The sequence below is a fragment of the Jaculus jaculus genome, chromosome 7 (assembly GCF_020740685.1).
Source record: "Jaculus jaculus isolate mJacJac1 chromosome 7, mJacJac1.mat.Y.cur, whole genome shotgun sequence".
Classification (NCBI taxonomy): domain Eukaryota; kingdom Metazoa; phylum Chordata; class Mammalia; order Rodentia; family Dipodidae; genus Jaculus; species Jaculus jaculus.
In genome coordinates this window covers 459,133-476,942 of record NC_059108.1, presented here as the reverse complement: position 1 = coordinate 476,942, position 17,810 = coordinate 459,133, and the positions used below count along the sequence as shown (strand labels likewise).

Below are 17,810 nucleotides of genomic sequence, written 5' to 3'. Positions count from 1 at the left end.
GGCGCATGTGTCTGGAGTTCGTTTGCAATGGCTGGAAGCTCTGGCATGCCCATTCTCTCGCTCTGCCTCTTTCACTCTCTCTCTGTCGCTCTCAAATAAATAAAAATAAACAAACAAAATTTAAAAAGAACTTATTCTTAAAAAAAAAATGTTTAAAAAAAGAGATTTGAGTGTTTACAAACTCAGAATACCTGTAATTTTAGCACTGAGGAGAATTAGGAGTTCAAGGCCAGGCTGGACTACACGAGACCTTTCTCAAAAAGACAAAAACAGAAGCCGAGCATGGTGGCACACTTGGCAGAGGTAGGAGGGTCACCGTGAGTTCAAGACCACCCTGAGACTACATAGTGAATTCCAGGTCAGCCTGGACTACTGGACTAGAGTGAACCCCTACCTCGAAAAACCAATAAATAAATAAATAAATAAATAAATAAATAAATAAATAAATAAATGAATGGCAAAAACAAAAAGGACTGAGAGAAACTACTTGTGTAAAGAGTACAGCAGAGATGGGAGAGGACTACAAAGCAGAATGATATTAAGGCATGGAAATGGCAGTAATCATCCTGAGTCCGATATGGGGGCTCACCTCAGGAGTTGGAGACAGGATGATGGCAAGAGGGAGGTCAGTCTGGGCGCTCTCTCTCTCTTTCTCTCTCTCTCTCTCTCTCTCTCTCACACACACACACACACACAAAATGCTTCAGCCACCTGTTGTGGGTGGAATACAGCAAGGTAGCTGGAGATGAGGGTGGAGGCTGGGCAGGGACCTGGCTGGAGTGGAGTTGGAAGTCAAGCTCAAGTAGACAGAAAGAAGGGACTGACTGCAGAAGGGGCTGTGTTAAGAGACAGCCAATCAGATGTGTACAGAGGCCTCCAAGCATAAAGGGGCTGAGTTTGACCAGTGCTGGCTTAGATTTGGGGAGCCAGCAGGGCAGAGTTGGAAACTAAGGCCTAGGGATGTTCCCAGTACTCTATGTGCTAAAGTCAGCTGTTTTCCTCCCCACCCCAATGCTGCCTAGGATGATTCGGGTGCCTGTCTTTGAAAACTTCTGCCCCTTCACGGTGATGCGGCTGCGTGACCTGCCTAACCCACAGGCCTACACCCGCCAAGAGCGCTATCGAGCTCGGCCACCAATGATCATCCAGGCTTCAGGCTTCCACAGTGAGAACTCACTTGCTGTCTATCAAGGCCTTGTCTACTACCTGCTGTGGCTACACTCCAAGTATGACAAGGTGGGTTCCTGGGGGAACTGCATCCAGGTTTGCACATTCAGGTTATAGCCTGAAGTTCAAGGATTGGAACATTGGGTGATACAGAAAGCAAACCCAGACCAAGGTTAGGAAGAATGGTTTTGGGGGTGCTGCTATTAGATTGAGTGCCAAGTTTGAGCTGGGCATGATCACATACAGCTGTAATCCGGTATTTGGAAGATAGAGGCAGGAGCTTTAGGAGTTCAAGGCCAGGCTTGAATACACACACACACACCAGATACCAAACATAAAGCTGGGTTTAGCTAGGCGTGGTGGCGCACACCTTTAATCCCAGCACTTGGGAGGCAGAGGTAGGAGGATCGCTGTGAGTTTGAGGCCACCCTGACTACATAGTTAATTCCAGGTCAGCCTTAGCTAGACTGAGACCCTACCTCAAACAAACAAACAAAAAAGCTGGGTTTAGGGGCAGGCTGGTATGTGCCCTTTTATTTTGGTTATGAGCCAAAACCCAAACCAGAAAAGTGCTAATGGATTTGCCCCCACACACACACCAATGCTTCCCTCCTCACTATGTCTACCGGTTCCACAGCCATATGCAGACCCTGTGCACGACCCTACCTGGCGCTGGTGGAAAAGCAAGACAAATGATGAGGTACTAGTGAGGATGGGTTACACCTGTCCCCCACCTCCTAGTCCCTGTGCTGATTTACCTGGCGCACCCCAGGATTACTACTTCTACCTCTCAAGCAACTCGCAGACTGTGGGTGGTGTGTACATTGACATGAGCAGCTACAAAAAGATCTACGACCTCAAGGCCGACTATGACTTGCCTGACACCATTTTCCTGGACAAAGGCACCACATACAACTTCAGCATTTTCCTGACAGCACAGGAGGACTCCTTGGATGTTGGTCTGTGGGCGGGGTCTAAGTAGAGGTTGTTGGATTGCCCCTTGTGCGTAAAACGGAGGGTGGGGCTGGGGCCTAGGCACTGGGAGGAGGGGGCGGGACCGATGCATTAGTCCCTCCCTCTCTCTGGGTAGGCTCCGCCCTTCTGGTGCACAACAAGGTAGTCTTGAGTGTGGTGGTGGCGGATCCCACATGCATCATGGCCTCACTAAAGCAGGAAGTCTTTATTAACCGGAACTCGGTGCTGTACAAGGTGAGGCCTTAAGAGGAGGGTCCACCAAGGTGGGCACCGAGTTGCAGGACAGTGGCAGCTGTTCAGCTGCTGTCAGTTTACTCCTCTGTGCAGTCACTGAAAGGGCACAGATCTACCTGACCCTTGATATCGGGTATTTGATTCATCTTTTTCTCTTTTTTAAATACCTTTTTAAAATATTTTATTTTTATTTATTTATTTGAGAGAGAGAGAGAGATACAGAAATAGGAAGGTAGACAGAGAGAATGGGCGCGCCAGGGCTTCAGCCACTGCAAACGAACTCCAGACGCATGCGCCTCCTTGTGCATCTGGCTAACGTGGGTCCTGGGGAATCGAGCCTCAAACCGTGGTTTTTAGGCTTCACAGGCAAGCGCTTAACCGCTAAGCCAAGTCTCTAGCCCTTAAATACCTTTTTTTTAAAAAAAAAAAAAAATTATTACCGGGCTTGGTGGCACACGCCTTTAATCCCAGCTCTTGAGGAAGATCGTCATGAGTTGGAGGCCAGCCTGAGACTACATAGTGGATTCCAGATCAGCCTGAACTAGAGTGAGACCCTACCTTGAAAAAAATATATATTTTAGAGAGACGGTGGGGGGGGGGGGCGGCAGAGAGAGAGACAATGGGCTCAACAGGGCTTTAAACTTCTGCAAATGAACTCCAGATGCATGTGCCACCTTGTGCATCTGACTTACATGAGTCCTGGGGAATCGAACCTGGGTCCTTTGGCTATGCAGGCAAATGCCTTAACTGCTAAGCCATTCCTCCAGCCCATGTTTTAAAATTTTTATTTAATTATTTGAGAGAGAGAGAAAGGCAGATAGAGAGAATGGGTATACCAGGGACTCTAGTCAGTGCAAATGAACTCCAGATGCATGTGCCACCTTGTGCATCTGGCTTATGTGGGTTCTGGGGAATCAAACCTGGGTCCTTTGGCTTTGCTGGAAAACACCTTAACCACTAAGGCATCTCTTCAGCCCTCGTTTTTAAATTTTTGTTTATTATTTGAAATATAGAAAGAGGCACACAGAAAGAGAATATGTAAAGGTGCACCAGGACCTCCTGCCTGCCACTGCAAATGAACTCCAGACATATGTGCCACTTTGTGCATCTGTCTTTACATGGGCACTGGGAAATTGAAACTGGGCCTTCAGCTTTGCAAGCAAGAACCTTTAACCACTGAATCACCACTTTAGTGCTTTTTTTTTTTTTTTTGAGGCAGGGTTCCACTCTAGCCCAGGCTGACCTGGAACTTAACTCTGTAGTCCCAGGCTGGCCTCAAACTCATGACAATCCTCCTACCTCTGCCTCCCAAATCCTGATATTAAAGGTATGTTCATTGTGCTGGGCTATTTCTTTTTTTAAATTATATGAGAGACAAGAGAAAGAAAGAGAGAGTATGGGCACAGTGCATCAGGGTCTCTGACACTGCAAACAAACAAATGTATGTACCACTTTGTGCATCTGTCTTTACTTGGGTGCAGGGTATTCAAACCCTAGCCTTCAGAGTTTGCAGGCAAATGACTTTTAAGAGCTATCTTTCCAGCTCATATATTATGTATTTATTTACTTTTTTTTTTTCTTTCATGGTAGAGTCTCACTCTAGCCCAGGCTGACCTGGAATTTACTATGTAGTCTCAGGGTGGCCTTGAACTCATGGCGATCCTCCTACCTCTGCCTCCCAAGTGCTGGGATTAAAGGCATGCAATACCACACCTGGCTTATTTAGGTATTTTCTTTTTGTTTTTTTTTTTTTGTTTTTTTTTTGAGGTAGGGTCTCACTCTAGCCCAGGCTGACCTGGAATTTACTATGGAGTCTCAGGGTGGCCTTGAACTCACAGCGATCCTCCTACCTCTGCCTCCCGGGTGCTGGGATTAAAGGCGTGCGCCACCACGCCCGGCTTTTTATTTAGGTATTTTCGATGTAGGGTCTCACTCTAGCCCAGGCTGACCTGGAACTGACACTATAGTTCCAAGCTGGCCTCGAACTTACAACAATCCTTCTACCTCTGCCTCCCGAGTGCTGAGATTAAAGGCATGTGCCACCATGCCTGACTATATTTCTTCTTCTTCTTCTTCTTTTTTTTTTTTTTTTCCTGTTTAAAGGTTTTGCAAATGGAGAATTTTGTTTTATTTTATTTATTTAATTTATTTATTGGAGATAGAGAGGGAGAGGCAGATAGAGGAAGAAAGAGACAGAATAGGCATGCCAGGGCCTTCACCCATGGCAAATTAACTCCTTGTGCCTCTGGCCTACGTGGGCCCTGGAGAATCGAACCTTGATCCTTAGCCTTCACAGGCAAGCACCTTAACTGCTAAGCCATCTTCCCAGCCCCATATTTCTTTATTTCTGTTTTTCTTCTTTGTCCACCTCAGATTAGACTGCAGGATAAAGGAACGTGTTATGACCAGGGCATCAGTGGGCATCACCTTAAGAAGACTTCCCTGACAATCAAAGTATGGTCCAAGCTTGGAGGGGCAAGGAATAAGGGGAGAACTGGGCCCATAGAGACCCATCATCACCTGTTCCTACCCACAGGTGGTGGGTTCTTCCGGGCACTGCTTCATGAACACTCATATTGGGCCACGCATGCAAGTACTGGAGCCTGGGTACTGGGTGGGCTATTGGAAGTGGAGGAGGGCTGGTTCCCAATGCTGTTCTGGGAATCTCACTAATGAATTTATAATTTCTTTCCTTCTCATTTGTCTTCCTCACTCATCTGCCCATCCACTCCTTCATGCTTTCAGAAAGCAACTTCACATCTCTGTAGGTTGCATACAAGCTTATGTGCTCCTTGGAATATTTTTTGCAGAGGTGTCCAGTGGCTTCTTTAAACATATATATATATTCATTTAGTAGACAGAGAAAAAGAGACAGAGAGAAAGAGAGTAAATGGGCACACCAGGGCCTCTAGCCACTTCAGACAAACTCCAGATACATGTCCCACCTTGTGTATCTGGTTTACATGGGAACTGGAGAATCAAACCTGAGTTTTTTGCAGGCAAGCACCTTAACAGGGAAGCCATCAACCTGCCAATGGCTCTTTTACCAATTAGCCCAAATGGAGCACATGGCAAGCTCAGCCTCCCTAGTGCTGGGATTAAAGGTGTGCACCACCACACCTGGCTTTTTTCCCCAGCATTGGTGATTGAACCTAGGCCTTTGAGTATGAGGCAAACCCTCTCAATGATCTACATTCCCCGATTTCACAATTTCATAAACTGTCTTTATTTCTCTCTCTCCCTTTCTTCTTTCTCTTCTTCCCTCCTTTCCTCCCTCCCTCCTTCTTCCCTCCCTCCTCTTCCCTCCCTCCCTCCCTCCCTCCCTCCCTCCCTCCCTCCCTCCCTCCCTCCCTCCCTTCCTTCCTTCCTTCCTTCCTTCCTCCTTTTCTTTTTCTTTCTTTGACAGGGCTTCACCCTATTCCAGTCTGGCCTCAGACACGCAGCAGTACTCCTACCTCACCCTCCTAAGTGCTAATATTAAAGGTGCCTGGCTACACACTGGTTTTCATTTGGCTACTCTCATATTATTTTTTCTATATTTTGGGTTCTTTTTTTTATTATTATTTACTTATTTATTTGTGAAAGAGAGAGAGAGAGAGAGAGAGAGATAGAATGGGCAGGTCAGGTCCTCCAGCCACTGCAAATAAACTCTAGATGCATGTGGCACCTTGTGCATCTGGCTTATGTGGGACCTGGAGAATCGAACCTGGGTCCTTTGGCTTTGCAGGCAAGTGCCTTAACCGCTAAGCCATCTCCTCAGCCTTTTTTGTGGTTCTTGATTCTCCTCTTGCTTACACATTTTACACACAGGAAGCTATTGAGACCCAGAAAGTTGCAGACATGCTCAGAGTAATCCAGAGGGCCAAAAAGTGGTAGAAAAGGGAGCTGACCTAGAGCCCTTGTTCTCCTTGATTTCCCTGCCTACCTTCCAGCAGACCTACCTTGGGGTCCTTCCTCTGGCTTAGAATGATTCATAAAATGACTCAGAAAATATAAGGCACTTGTAATATCCCAGTCTCCTTAGATAATATGAGATTTCATTTGTTGGGCTAAAGTAGCAACAAAGAACAAGTGTGCATGAATCAAGGTGAGCAAGTAGGGAAGTGGAGAGATGAGTATTCATATATGGCTATATGCTGGGGACAGAAGGTTGTGTATGTATACATGTGTATCTGTGCATAGTCCAGAAAGATCAGGGAGAAGATAAGCAATAGAGTTGAAGTTTGGGGGATAAAAATGTATAATGGATTTAGATTTCTGACGTGGATTCACTATGTAGTCTCAGGCTGGCTTCAAACTCACAGCCATCCTCCTATCTCAGCCTCTCAAGTGCTGGGATTAAAGGCATATGCCACCACACCTGGCTTGTTTTGTTTTTTATTTTTATTTATTGAGGTAGGTTCTCTGCAAGTTAAGTGTAAGAGAAAAGTAAAAGAGAACACCAAACTTGATCTCTACAGACAGACATATTTAGAGAAACTGAGGGGCAGCAGCCTTCTGGCAGGATGGAGACTGAAGCACTGAGCCAGGCTGGGGTACAAGTTTATAAGGAGGATGCTAAGAAAAACAGACTGGACCAGGTGCACTTGATAAGAAAAATTGTAGCTATTTGTGTCCCTTTTTACAATAGGCTTCTTCAGCCAGGAATGCCTAAGGGAGGGTACTCAGATGGTCTCTGGTACTTCAAGGCCATTGAGGCTAAGGGGAGTGCATCAATCAGGGAAGGGTGCCAAACTTCTTTATTGCCAGCACACTTGAGGGATAGTTATTAACTCTATACTTCCCTTTAGTTTTTAGGGAAGACTATTAACCCTTCAGTTTCTAGCCCAAACTGACCCAGAATTCACTAGGTAGTGTCAGTCTAGCCTCAAACTCACAATGATCCTCCTACCCCTGCCTCCTCAGTGCTGGGATTAAAGGCATGAGCCACCACACCCTCCTTGAAAGATTGTTTTAATAAGTTTTCATTGTCAGCAATGGTATCAGTGAGCCAGGCAGGTAGTCCACTGTATGTTGGAGGGGTAGTGTTTTTCCTGTCCCCTTAAGGCACAAGATTTTTCTCCTTAGGGAAGTTTGATGGTGCCAGTGTTAATTGGCTGCCCCCCAGCCAAGCGCCTGGCCTTTGATATCACCTACACTGTTGCGAACCACCGGAAACAAAACAAACGCTACTTTGACTGCGTGGTAGTGGATCCAGAGATGCCCTGCTTCCTCTTCCGTGACAGTGTGTGTTCAATCCTTTTCTTTTTCCTTCCTTCCTTCCTCCCTCCCTTCCCCTCCCCTCCTCCTTCCCCCTCCCTCCCTCCCTTCCTCCTCTTTCTTTCTTTCTTTCTTTCTTTCTTTCTTTCTTTCTTTCTTTCTTTCTTTCTTTCTTTCTTTCTTTCCCTCTCTCTCTCTCTCTCTCTCTCTCTCTCTCTCTCTCTCTCTCTCTCTTTCTTTCTTTCTTTCTTTCTTTCTTCTGGTTTTTGAGGTAGGGTCTCAGTCTAGCCCAGGCTGACCTGGAATTCACTATGTAATCTCAGGGTGGAACTCAACAATCCTCCTACTTCTGCCTCCTGAGTGCTGGGATTCAAGGTGTGTGCCACCACGACTGGCCAATCCTCCCCTCCCCTCCCCTCTCCTCCCTCCCCTTTCTCCCTTCCTCCCTCCTTCCTTCCTTCCTTCCTTTTTGAGACAAGCCCCACAGACTGACCTTATTTATTTTATGAGAGAGATAGAGAGAATGAATTGATATGCCAGGGCTTCCAACCACTGCAGTCAACTCCAGACACACGTGCCCCCTTGTGTGCATGTGCGACATTGCATGCTTGTGTCACTTTGTGCATCTGACTTATGTGGGACCGGGAGAGTCCAGCCTGAGTTTTAGGCTTTGCAGGCAAGTGCCTTAACTGCTAAACCATCTCTCCAGCCCCCAATCCTTTCTTTTCCATAGTTGACTGCCATCTTGTCTGGACTGTCTCACCATTCCTGCCACTCCCCTCCTCTTGATCCACCACCCTCTGGCCTAACTCTTAGTTCTCTCTCATCTCTCCTTCTTCCCTTTTCTATTTTCCATACACTTTTCAGACCAAATTAATTTCTTCTCTTGGTCTCAACCCCCTCCACTCCACAGTGTTCTATCCCTTCTTCTTGATTCAAGATTTGGCAACAGGAGATTCAGGCAGTTTCACAGGCAGGTAAAAGTTAGGCCCTCTGGCACCTAAGGGAACATTGCAGGTGGGAGAAGGCAATGCAGTATTCAGGACCTCAGGTATCATCAACTACTCTGTTCCTGGCAGCTATGTGCTGAAGGTGGTGGGCGGTGGGCCAACAGTGGATACCATCCGGGACTACACTGAAGATGAAATCTATCGTTACAACAGTCCACTGGATAAGTAATTCCTGTGGGGCCCCTGGACACAAGCTTTGCCTGAGACCCCTCCCACATCTCCAGCCTAGCAAGCCTCACCCTCTGTACACCCTAGCTATCTCAGGCCCTGTCTGTAGAGCCATCCCTAGGCTCCCATATAATCCTGCCCCATATTGGCCATGGGTTCTGCCCACAAGGGTCCTGCCTCTGTGCATTGAGCTGGCCTCGTTGGTAGCTCTTTCCGTGCTGACATTACTGGGTCTTGCACAGTACCAAGAGCCTCATCTGGAAAACAGAAGACAAAAGGACCACTCCTGACATGGCATTCCACATCCTGTCCCATCAGAGTTCTGGCATCGAGTGAGTGTGCAAGCCTACTTCTTTACATTTACTTTGTGGAGACAAGGTCCCATTTCAAGGCTGGCCTTGAACTCTTTATGTAGCCAAGGATGACATAAATCCTCCTGCCTTTACCTCCTAATTTCTGGGATCACAAGAGTGTGCTTTACACAAGCATCCTGGACACCTACCTGCTCATCCTGCTTGCCTTTGAGAGCCTTCTAAATATTGCAATCCCACACAATTGCTTTTGCATTTCCTGAGGAGTGTTAACTTTTGTATAGATGGGCCCTCCCATTTTTCTCTTCAGGCCTTAGTTTACAAAAAGGCTTTGCTCCCTGTTTCAAGGTAGGCAGTTGAGGGCTGCAGAGATGGCTTAGTGGTTAAACACTTGCCTGTGAAGCCTAAGGACCCTGGTTCGAGGTTCAATTTGCCAGGACCCATGTTAGCCAGATGCACAAGGGGACGCACGTGTCTGGAGTTCATTTGCAGTGCCTGGAGGCTCTGGTGTGCCCATTCTTTCTCTTTTCTCCCTCCCTCTCTCTCTCTCTCTCTCTTTCTCTCTCTCTCTCTCTCTCTCTCTCTCTCTCTCTGCCTGTCACTCTCAAATAAATAAATAAAAATAAACAAAAAAATTTCAAGGTAGGCAGTTGACTCCTCTGGACTCCCTTGTTCCTCTCTCATCCCAGCCTTCTGGCTGCAACTGCCCTCCTCTTTCTGGCTCTGACCATAGAGCTATTGCTGCCTCCTGTGGGATCTGTCTCCTCTATAGGACCAACTCCTCTTTTTTTTTTTTTTCAAGGTAGGGTCTTGCTCTATCCCAGACTGACCTGGAATTCACTATGGAGTCTCAGGGTGGCCTTGAACTCGTGGTGCTCCTCCTACCTATGCCTACCAAGTGCTGGGATTAAAGGCATGTGCCACCACGCCCAGCTTGTTTTTGTTTTTCGAAGTAGGGTCTCACTCTAGCCCAGGCTGACCTGGAATTCACTATGTAGTCTCAGGGTGGCCTCAAACTCACGGTGATCCTCCTACCTTTGCCTCCCAAGTGCTTGGCCTTGAACTCCTGGCACTCCTCCTACCTCTGCCACCCAAGTGCTGGGATTAAAGGTGTGCACCACCACACACAGCTAGGACAAGCTCTTAAATCAACACAGTATTTTTTATATTTTATTTATTTATTTGAGAGAGGGAGGGTGGGAATGGGCATACCAGGGCCTTCAGCCACTGCAAACAACAAACACATTAGCCTCATTGTGCATCTGGCCTACATGAGTACTGGGGAATCAAACCTAGGTCCTTAGGCTTTGCAGGAAAGCACCTTAACCACTATGCCATCTCTCCAGCCCAACAGTATTTTTGAATGAAAGATTGGTCAAATGAATAAGTTAATTCGTGGTTGGCATTAATTGACAAATGGAGATGTTAATGAATGAATAAAACAATGAAGGAGCTAATTAGTATATAGGGGCTCAATAACTACTTTGATTCAACAAGTGGAAGCAAATAATGCCAAATGAAGTCAATAAATGAGTGAACAAACTAAGCATCTGTACCTGTCAGTGTTCAATCTGGGCTTACTGAATGATGAAGAAATGGAGTAAGTGAAAAAATATGTGCATTTGTGATTACTATGTGTTCAAGCTGTCTTTGTGGGAGGAAGCAATGAAGGCATCAGGGAATAATAGGTGAGTTGGTACAGATAGGTAAGCCAACTATCATCTGGGTGATAGCACAGTGACAGGTGAATTGGCAGATGGAAGTGAAGGCAGCAGGGGATGAGTGACTAAACAGCCCATGCTCAGGCAGCATTAATTTGGATGAAGTAGGCAGGGGAAGGTAGAGACTATGAGCTGGGGTGTGGCTCAGCATTAGAGCCCTTACAGTCCACCAGTGAGGGACTGGGATGTTGCTCAGCAATACAATGCTTGTCTAGCATTCATAAAACCGTTAGTTCAATCCCTAACACCAAAATTCAAAAGGAGAAGGTAGAGACGGTACATAGCTGATGTTCACCCAGAATGTGGTATAAGTAGTACAAGTGCCTGAATTTTGGCTCCAGGTGGCTGTGCCTGGAGAACTCCCCATGCCACGACATTGTTCCCAGGAACATTTTTGCCCCTGAATTCTTCTTCAAGGTGTTGGTGAGCAATAGGTGAGCCATGCATGTGACCTAGGTGGGGGTTGAGATTGTCTCCATGGGATGTTTGAGACTACTTCACCCAATTCTGAACCCCACCCCCTACCAGAGGTGTGGACAACAGTACATACTGTGACTACCAGCTCATCTTCTTACTTCACATCCATGGGCTTCCACTCAGTAACAAGCGATCACTCTTTATTGTCATTGTGAGTGACAGTTCAAAGGCTACCCTTGTGGGTGGGCAAGGGTCTGCCCCATCTGTGTACCCATAACTGTTGTGCTTTGCAGGTGTCAGCCAGTGTGCTTGTGGGCCTAGTGACGTTCTACATCATCTTCTGTATCCTGTGGCCATATATGTTGAAGGCTTGGCTCACACTTCGCTGGAAAATTAACAATATTATGGTTTCCGAGTCATACTATACCTATGCCACTTCCACTGTGGCCTTCAGTACACCATCTCAGTCAAGTTCTGGGGAGAGCTCCAAGGAACCTCCAAAGGAACCTCCAAAGGAAACTCCAGTTGACACAGGACAAAGTTGAAGATGAGATAGAAGTCATTGACTTGAGCCTCTTATGCCTGTTATTTATCTCATCCCCTATGTACTCCCACACCTCTCCTGTCAAGTTCCTCTAGAAATGTAGCCTGCCACCTTCCTAGATAGACTTCCCTGATTTGCCTGAATGTTCGTGTCTCATTCAGACTCAAATAAAGATTCATTTCAGGACCAGCCCTAAGTCTGCAGAAGGGCTCATGTTCATTTGATTTGTACCAGCACAGCTTCATGGGTCATTAAAATAACTGAAATTTAGCTGGGCGTGGTGGCATACAACTTTAATCCCATCGCTCGGAAGGCAGAGGTGGGAGGATCGCTGTGAGTTGGAGGCTACCCTGAGACTACATAGTGAATTCCAGGTCAGCCTGAACTAGAGTGAGACCCTACTTTGAAAAACAAACAAACAAACAAAATTTAGTATGAGCATGGTGGTACACACCTATAATCCTAGCATTTTAGAAGTGGAAGCAGGAAGACCAGGAATTCCAGGTCATCCTCAGCTATACAATGATTTTGAGGCCAGCTGGAGCTACATGAGATCCTAAAATCTCTAAGAACAAAAAACAAAGCTGTGCATGGTGGCTAACCCCTGTTATCCTAGAACTGACAAGGGTGAGGTAAGAGGGTTGCCATGAGTTTAAGACCTACCTGGGCTACAGAGTGAGTTTCAGGTCAGCCTGGGCTAAAGTGAGACCCCGCCTTACAAAACACAAAAGAGGGCTGGAGATGGGGGAAGGGAGGAAATTACCATGGGTTATTGTCTACAATTATGGAAGTTGTTAATAAAAATAAATTTTAAAAAAAGTGGGCTACAGAGATAGCTCAATGGTTAAGGCACTTGTCTGCAAAGCCTGATAACCCAGGTTCAATTCCCACATAAAGCCAGATGCACAAAGTGGTGCAAGCATCTGGAATTCATTTTCAATGGCTGGAGACTCTGGCATGCCCATTCTCTCTCTCTGTTTGAAAATAATTTAAAAAAATAACAGGGCTAAGGAGATGGCTCAGTGGTTAATGGTGCTTGGTGCTTGATTACAAGCCTGCCAGCCCAAGTTTGGTTTTCCAGCTGTCATTTGCAGTGGTTGAAGGCCCTGGTACACCCATTCTCTCTCTTATCTGTTTTTTTCTCTTTCTTAAATAAGTTTAAAACAATAAAATATTTTTAAAAATAAGTAAAAGTCAGGCATATTCCTAGCACTGACGCCTGCAAAGCCAAAGAACCCAGGTTCAATTCCCCAGGACCCACGAAAGCCAGAAGTACAAGGTGGTGCATGTGTCTGGAGTTCGTTTGCAGAGGCTAGAGGCCCTGGCACACCTTTTCTGCCTCTCTTTATCTTAAATAAATAAATAATAAAATAAAATGGACTGGAGAGATGGCTTAGTGGTTAAGGCACTTGCCTGCAAAGTTAAAGAACCCAGGTTCAAAATCCCAGTATGCACGTAAAGCAGATGCACAAGGTGGCACATCTCTCAAGTTCAAAAAAGTAAAATATTTTTTAAAATAAGTAAAAGTCAGGCATATTCATAGCACTGATGCCAGGAAGCTGTTGTAAAGCATAACATTCTGGGGCTGGGAGATGGCTCACCAAACTGCCCAGTACGCACTTCTCTTAATGTTCATACCCATATATTATATTAATGCTACTCTCACTTTTGGTTAGAGAACCTTCTCTTTTCAGATGGCAATGACCTTGGCATGACTCAGAAGGCATCATGGTGCTGAGAAGTGACAGAGGAGTGCTCAGCACTGCAATATCTCTATCACACCTTCCAAGGCTCAGGGTCCATTGCAGAAGAGGTGGCAGAAAGAATGTAAAAGTCAAAGGAAAGGTAGGACTCCTTACGTGATCCTCCAAACACAAAATAGCCTGGATATATATGACTTCACAGTGCCTGACACTACCTACACAAGACCATCATAATAGGAGGAAAAGATGATGACATCAAAATAAAATAGACTGATTGAGAGGGGGAGGGTATATGATGGAGAGTAGAGTTTCAAAGGAGAAAGTGGAGGGAGGGAAGGAATTACCATGGAATATTGTTTATAATTATGAAATTTGTCAATAAAAAATTATTAAAGGGACAGAAGAGATGGCTTAGCGATTAAGGCACTTACTGCAAAGCCAAAAGACCCATGTTCAGTTTCCCAGGACCCATGTAAACCAGATGCACAAGGGGGCACATGCACCATCTGAAGTTCATTTGCAGTGACTGGAGGCCCTGGCGCGTGCACGCTCTCTCTCTCTCTCTCTCTCTTTCTCTCTCTCTGCCTGCCTATTTTTGTATCTCTCTCTCAAAAAAAAATTTTAAAAGTTTAAAAAATTATTAAAAAAAAAAACCAAGGTACTAGCCCAAAAGCATGTGTAGACCAGAAGAAGAGTACAGTATTAGCTGATGTACCTGGTGTAGCAACAGTTATTGGATATCTTATTATACAGGCATAATTACCATTCTCTATAAATAACATATATTGAAAATATATTTTAAAAAGAGAGAGAGGGCAGGGGCTGGACGGATGGCTTAGCAGTTAAGGCGTTTGCCTGCAAAGCCAAGGGACCCAGGTTTAATTCCTCAGGACCCACGTTGCCAGATGCACAAGGGGCCGCATGCATCTGGAGTTTGTTTGCAGTGGCTGGAGGTCCTGGTGCAACCATTCTCTCTCTCTCTCCCCTCCCTTTTTCTAGCAAATTAATTAATTAATTAATTTTTAAAAATTATTTTAAAAAGACAAAACAAAAAATATTTAAAAACTTTTTTTTTGAGGTAGTATCTTACTCTAGCCCAGATTGACATAGAACTCACTCTGTAGTCCAGGCTGACATTAAACTTACAGTGAAACCTCCTATCTTAGCCTATCAAATGTTGGGGTTAAAGGTGTATACCACCATACACAGCCTCTAATTTTTTTAAATATATATTTAAAAAATATGGAACACTTCATGAATTTGTGTATCATCCTTGTATAGGGGGGGCATTCTATTCTACTCTATCATTCCAATTTTAGGATATGTGCTGCCTAAGCAAGCACTTTTAAGCTTCACATCCTGTTCTAACAGTTTAGCAGTTTTGTTTACATTTTGGTGGGAAATTGTAGAGTAGAGTGGTGGTGGGAAACATATTGTCAGGGTTACTTTTTCTTTTTTCAAAAATGGTTTTACTTTTGTTTTTGTTTTTGTTTTTCGAGGTAGGGTTTCACTCTAGCTCAGGCTGACCTAGAATTCATTATGTAGTCTCAGGGTGGCCTCAAAGTCACTGGCAGTTTCCTACCTCTACCTCCTGAGAGCTAGGATTAAAGACATACGTCACTACATCCAGCTTTGTCTGGGGTAACTTTAAAAAAAAAAAATTAGTGCTGGAGAAATGGCTTAGCAATTAAGGCAGTTGCCTGCAAAGCCAGAGGATCTTGGTTCAATTCCCCAGTACCCATGTAAGCCAGATGCACAAGCTGGTACATCCATCTGGAGTTTGTTTGCAGTGGCTGGAAGTCCTTCTCTCTCTTTCTCTTTCTCACTCTGCCACTTTCCCTCTCTCAAATAAATAAATAAATAAATATAAAAATAATCATTTATTTGAGAGAAAGAAAGAGAACTGGCGTACCAGGGCCTCTAGCTGCTGTAAACCAATGCACTACCACATGCATCTGGCTTATGTGGGTTCTGGGGAATCAAACCTGGGTCCTTCCACTTCACAGTCAAGCTCTTTAAACATTAAGCCATCCCTCCAACCTCCCTCCCTCCCTACCCCTCCCTCACCCCCCCCACTTTTTTTTTGAGATAGGGATAGTCTCATTCTAGCCCCGGGCTGACCTGGAACTCATTCTGCAGTCATAGGTTGACCTTGAACTCACCCAATCCTCCCACTTCTGCCTATTCTGGAGTGCTGGAATTAAAGGCATGCACTACTATGTCCTATATTCATTGCTCAGGCCCTCCCCAGTGTATCTCAGGCCTTCCTATGATGTAGCAGAATCCTCTACAATCCAGGTTAATGGCTATGTTCTAATTACTTGATGGTTAGGGTGTAACAGTCATTAAATGTGTAGGTCAACATTCACCCAGGAGGGCACTATAACCGGCTACAATTTTCATTTCAGTTGCAAGTAGTAAAAATTTTACTCAAGTAGTCCATGGACGTAGTAATTTATAATTTTGTTGTTCTTGCTTTTTTGTTTTTGTTTTTCTAGGTAGGGTCTCACTCTAGCCCAGGCTGACCTGGAATTCACTATATAGTCTCAGGGTGGCCTCAAAGTGATCCTCCTACCTCTGCCTCCCAAGTACTGGGATTATATGAGTTCCTGGGTCCTCCAGGGCTGGCTGCCTTTCCCCCAGAAGGCATCCCAGGCAACTGTGGAGACCAAGGTTGTGTGCACTTGATGAGCAAGAATCACTCCCAGGAGACAGTTTTGGTGAACAGCTGTGGGTTTATTGTAGGGAAATGGGTTTATAAGCAGTTGAGGATCCTAAGGGGATTGGATGTACAAGGTTGCTTGGTAATGCATAATTAGCATATGGAGACATTCATTCCAGCACCTGGAGGACGGTACAGGGGGATGGGCTTGCAAGGTGCTGGCCAATACCATATAAGGAGTTTCCTAGGCAAGTGGCCAAAGGCCACAGGGTTATGAGCAAAGCGTAAGTCCTATCTGAATGTCCAGCTATCCCTGCTTGGAGAGGGAGTGGCCGTACTTCCAGGTCTGAGTTTGGTTCAGGGGTCCAGCCTCATTGCAACCCCCAAGAATGGCAGGTGGATCCTGGCTCACTGCAAACCTCCCCCCAATGGGAGGAGCTCACCTGTGGGTCTGGACTTGGAGACATTAAGGTTCTGGCTGCTGCAACCCCCCCACAGCCTGGGGCCTTCATGTCAGACAGCTTAGGTTTGCTTTAACCCAGGACCCTGCCTATGTCTGACAGGGTTAGAGGGATGCACCACATTGCCCTGCTGTTTTTGAGACAGGATCTCATGTAGCCCAGACTGAGGTAGAAGATTGCTATGAGCTAGAAGCTAGCCTAGGTTACATAGGACATTCTCTAGGCCAGTCTGAAAAAAGAAGAAAGAAAGAAAGAAAGAAAGAAAGAAAGAAAGAAAGAAAGAAAGAAAGAAAGAAAGAAAGAAGGAAGGAAGGAAGGAAGGAAGGAAGGAAGGAAGGAAGGAAGGAAGGAAGGAAAGAAAGAAAGAAATAGAGTATGGTGGGAGGCTTTAGGCCTTGGAGATGTTATTAAAGAGGAAAATGGGATCCCAATACCTTTCTATTCCTCTTTTTACACCATGGCTATGAGATGAAGTGTTTTGTTACACAACAGATTTCTGGCCATGAAATACTGTCTACTACATAACCAGAGGTCCTAAAACAATAGGTCTGTCTTATTGAAATCTTCAAAACTGTGAGTCAAAAAGAAACCTTTTTCTAAAGGAAGGGTAGAACTCCTTACAACACACTCCCCCAGACACAAAATGGCCTGGATATCCATGACCTCACAGTACTTGACACTACCTGCCCAAGACCATCATAATAGGAGGAAAAGATAATGACATCAAAATAAAAGAGATAGCTGGGCATGGTGGCACATGCCTTTAATCCCAGCACTCATGAGGCAGAGGTAGGAGGATCACCATGAGTTCAAGGCCACCCTGAGACTACATAGTAAATTCCAGTTCAGCCTGAGCTAGAGTGAGACCCTATCTTGAAAAAGCAAATAAGTAAATAAAATTAAAGAAAGACTACTAGACCAGTCCTGGCTAAAGAGTGTGACTTTGGAGCTGGAGAAATGCTTAGTGGTTAAAGCATTTGCCTGCAAAGCCAAAAGTCCCAGGTTTGATTACCCAGGACCCATGTAAGCCAGATGCACATGGTGGTGCATGTGTCTGGAGTTTATTTACAGTGGCTGAAGGCCTTGGCGTGCCCATTCTCATTCTCTACCTACCTCTCTCTCTCTCTCTCAAATAAATAAATAAAAATGAATTTAAAAAAGAGAGAGAGAGAGAGGGCTGGAGAGATGGCTTAGCAGTTAAGCGCTTGCCTGTGAAGCCTAAGGACCCAGGTTCGAGA

General features: G+C 45.4%; 1 protein-coding gene and 1 non-coding gene across 2 annotated transcripts in view; one reads left to right on the top strand and one right to left on the bottom strand.

The window, feature by feature from the left end:
- The window catches only part of Catsperg (cation channel sperm associated auxiliary subunit gamma), a 36,849-nt gene extending 24,907 nt beyond the window's left edge, over positions 1-11,942 (top strand). Inside the window, exons 16-27 of the mRNA XM_045155303.1 lie at positions 1,023-1,236; positions 1,805-2,126; positions 2,258-2,376; positions 4,750-4,830; positions 4,913-4,969; positions 7,444-7,600; positions 8,489-8,552; positions 8,655-8,750; positions 8,996-9,085; positions 11,127-11,219; positions 11,314-11,413; positions 11,496-11,942. Coding sequence (XP_045011238.1) covers positions 1,023-1,236; positions 1,805-2,126; positions 2,258-2,376; positions 4,750-4,830; positions 4,913-4,969; positions 7,444-7,600; positions 8,489-8,552; positions 8,655-8,750; positions 8,996-9,085; positions 11,127-11,219; positions 11,314-11,413; positions 11,496-11,747 — 1,645 coding nt within the window. The 3' untranslated portion in view covers positions 11,748-11,942. The remainder of the gene's footprint in view (positions 1-1,022; positions 1,237-1,804; positions 2,127-2,257; positions 2,377-4,749; positions 4,831-4,912; positions 4,970-7,443; positions 7,601-8,488; positions 8,553-8,654; positions 8,751-8,995; positions 9,086-11,126; positions 11,220-11,313; positions 11,414-11,495) is intronic.
- Positions 11,943-14,685: 2,743 nt separating this feature from the next.
- Positions 14,686-14,792, bottom strand: LOC123462532. Its single transcript, XR_006638344.1, has one exon. It is a non-coding gene; the product is annotated as a U6 spliceosomal RNA (small nuclear RNA).
- Between the last annotated feature and the right edge of the window lie 3,018 nt (positions 14,793-17,810).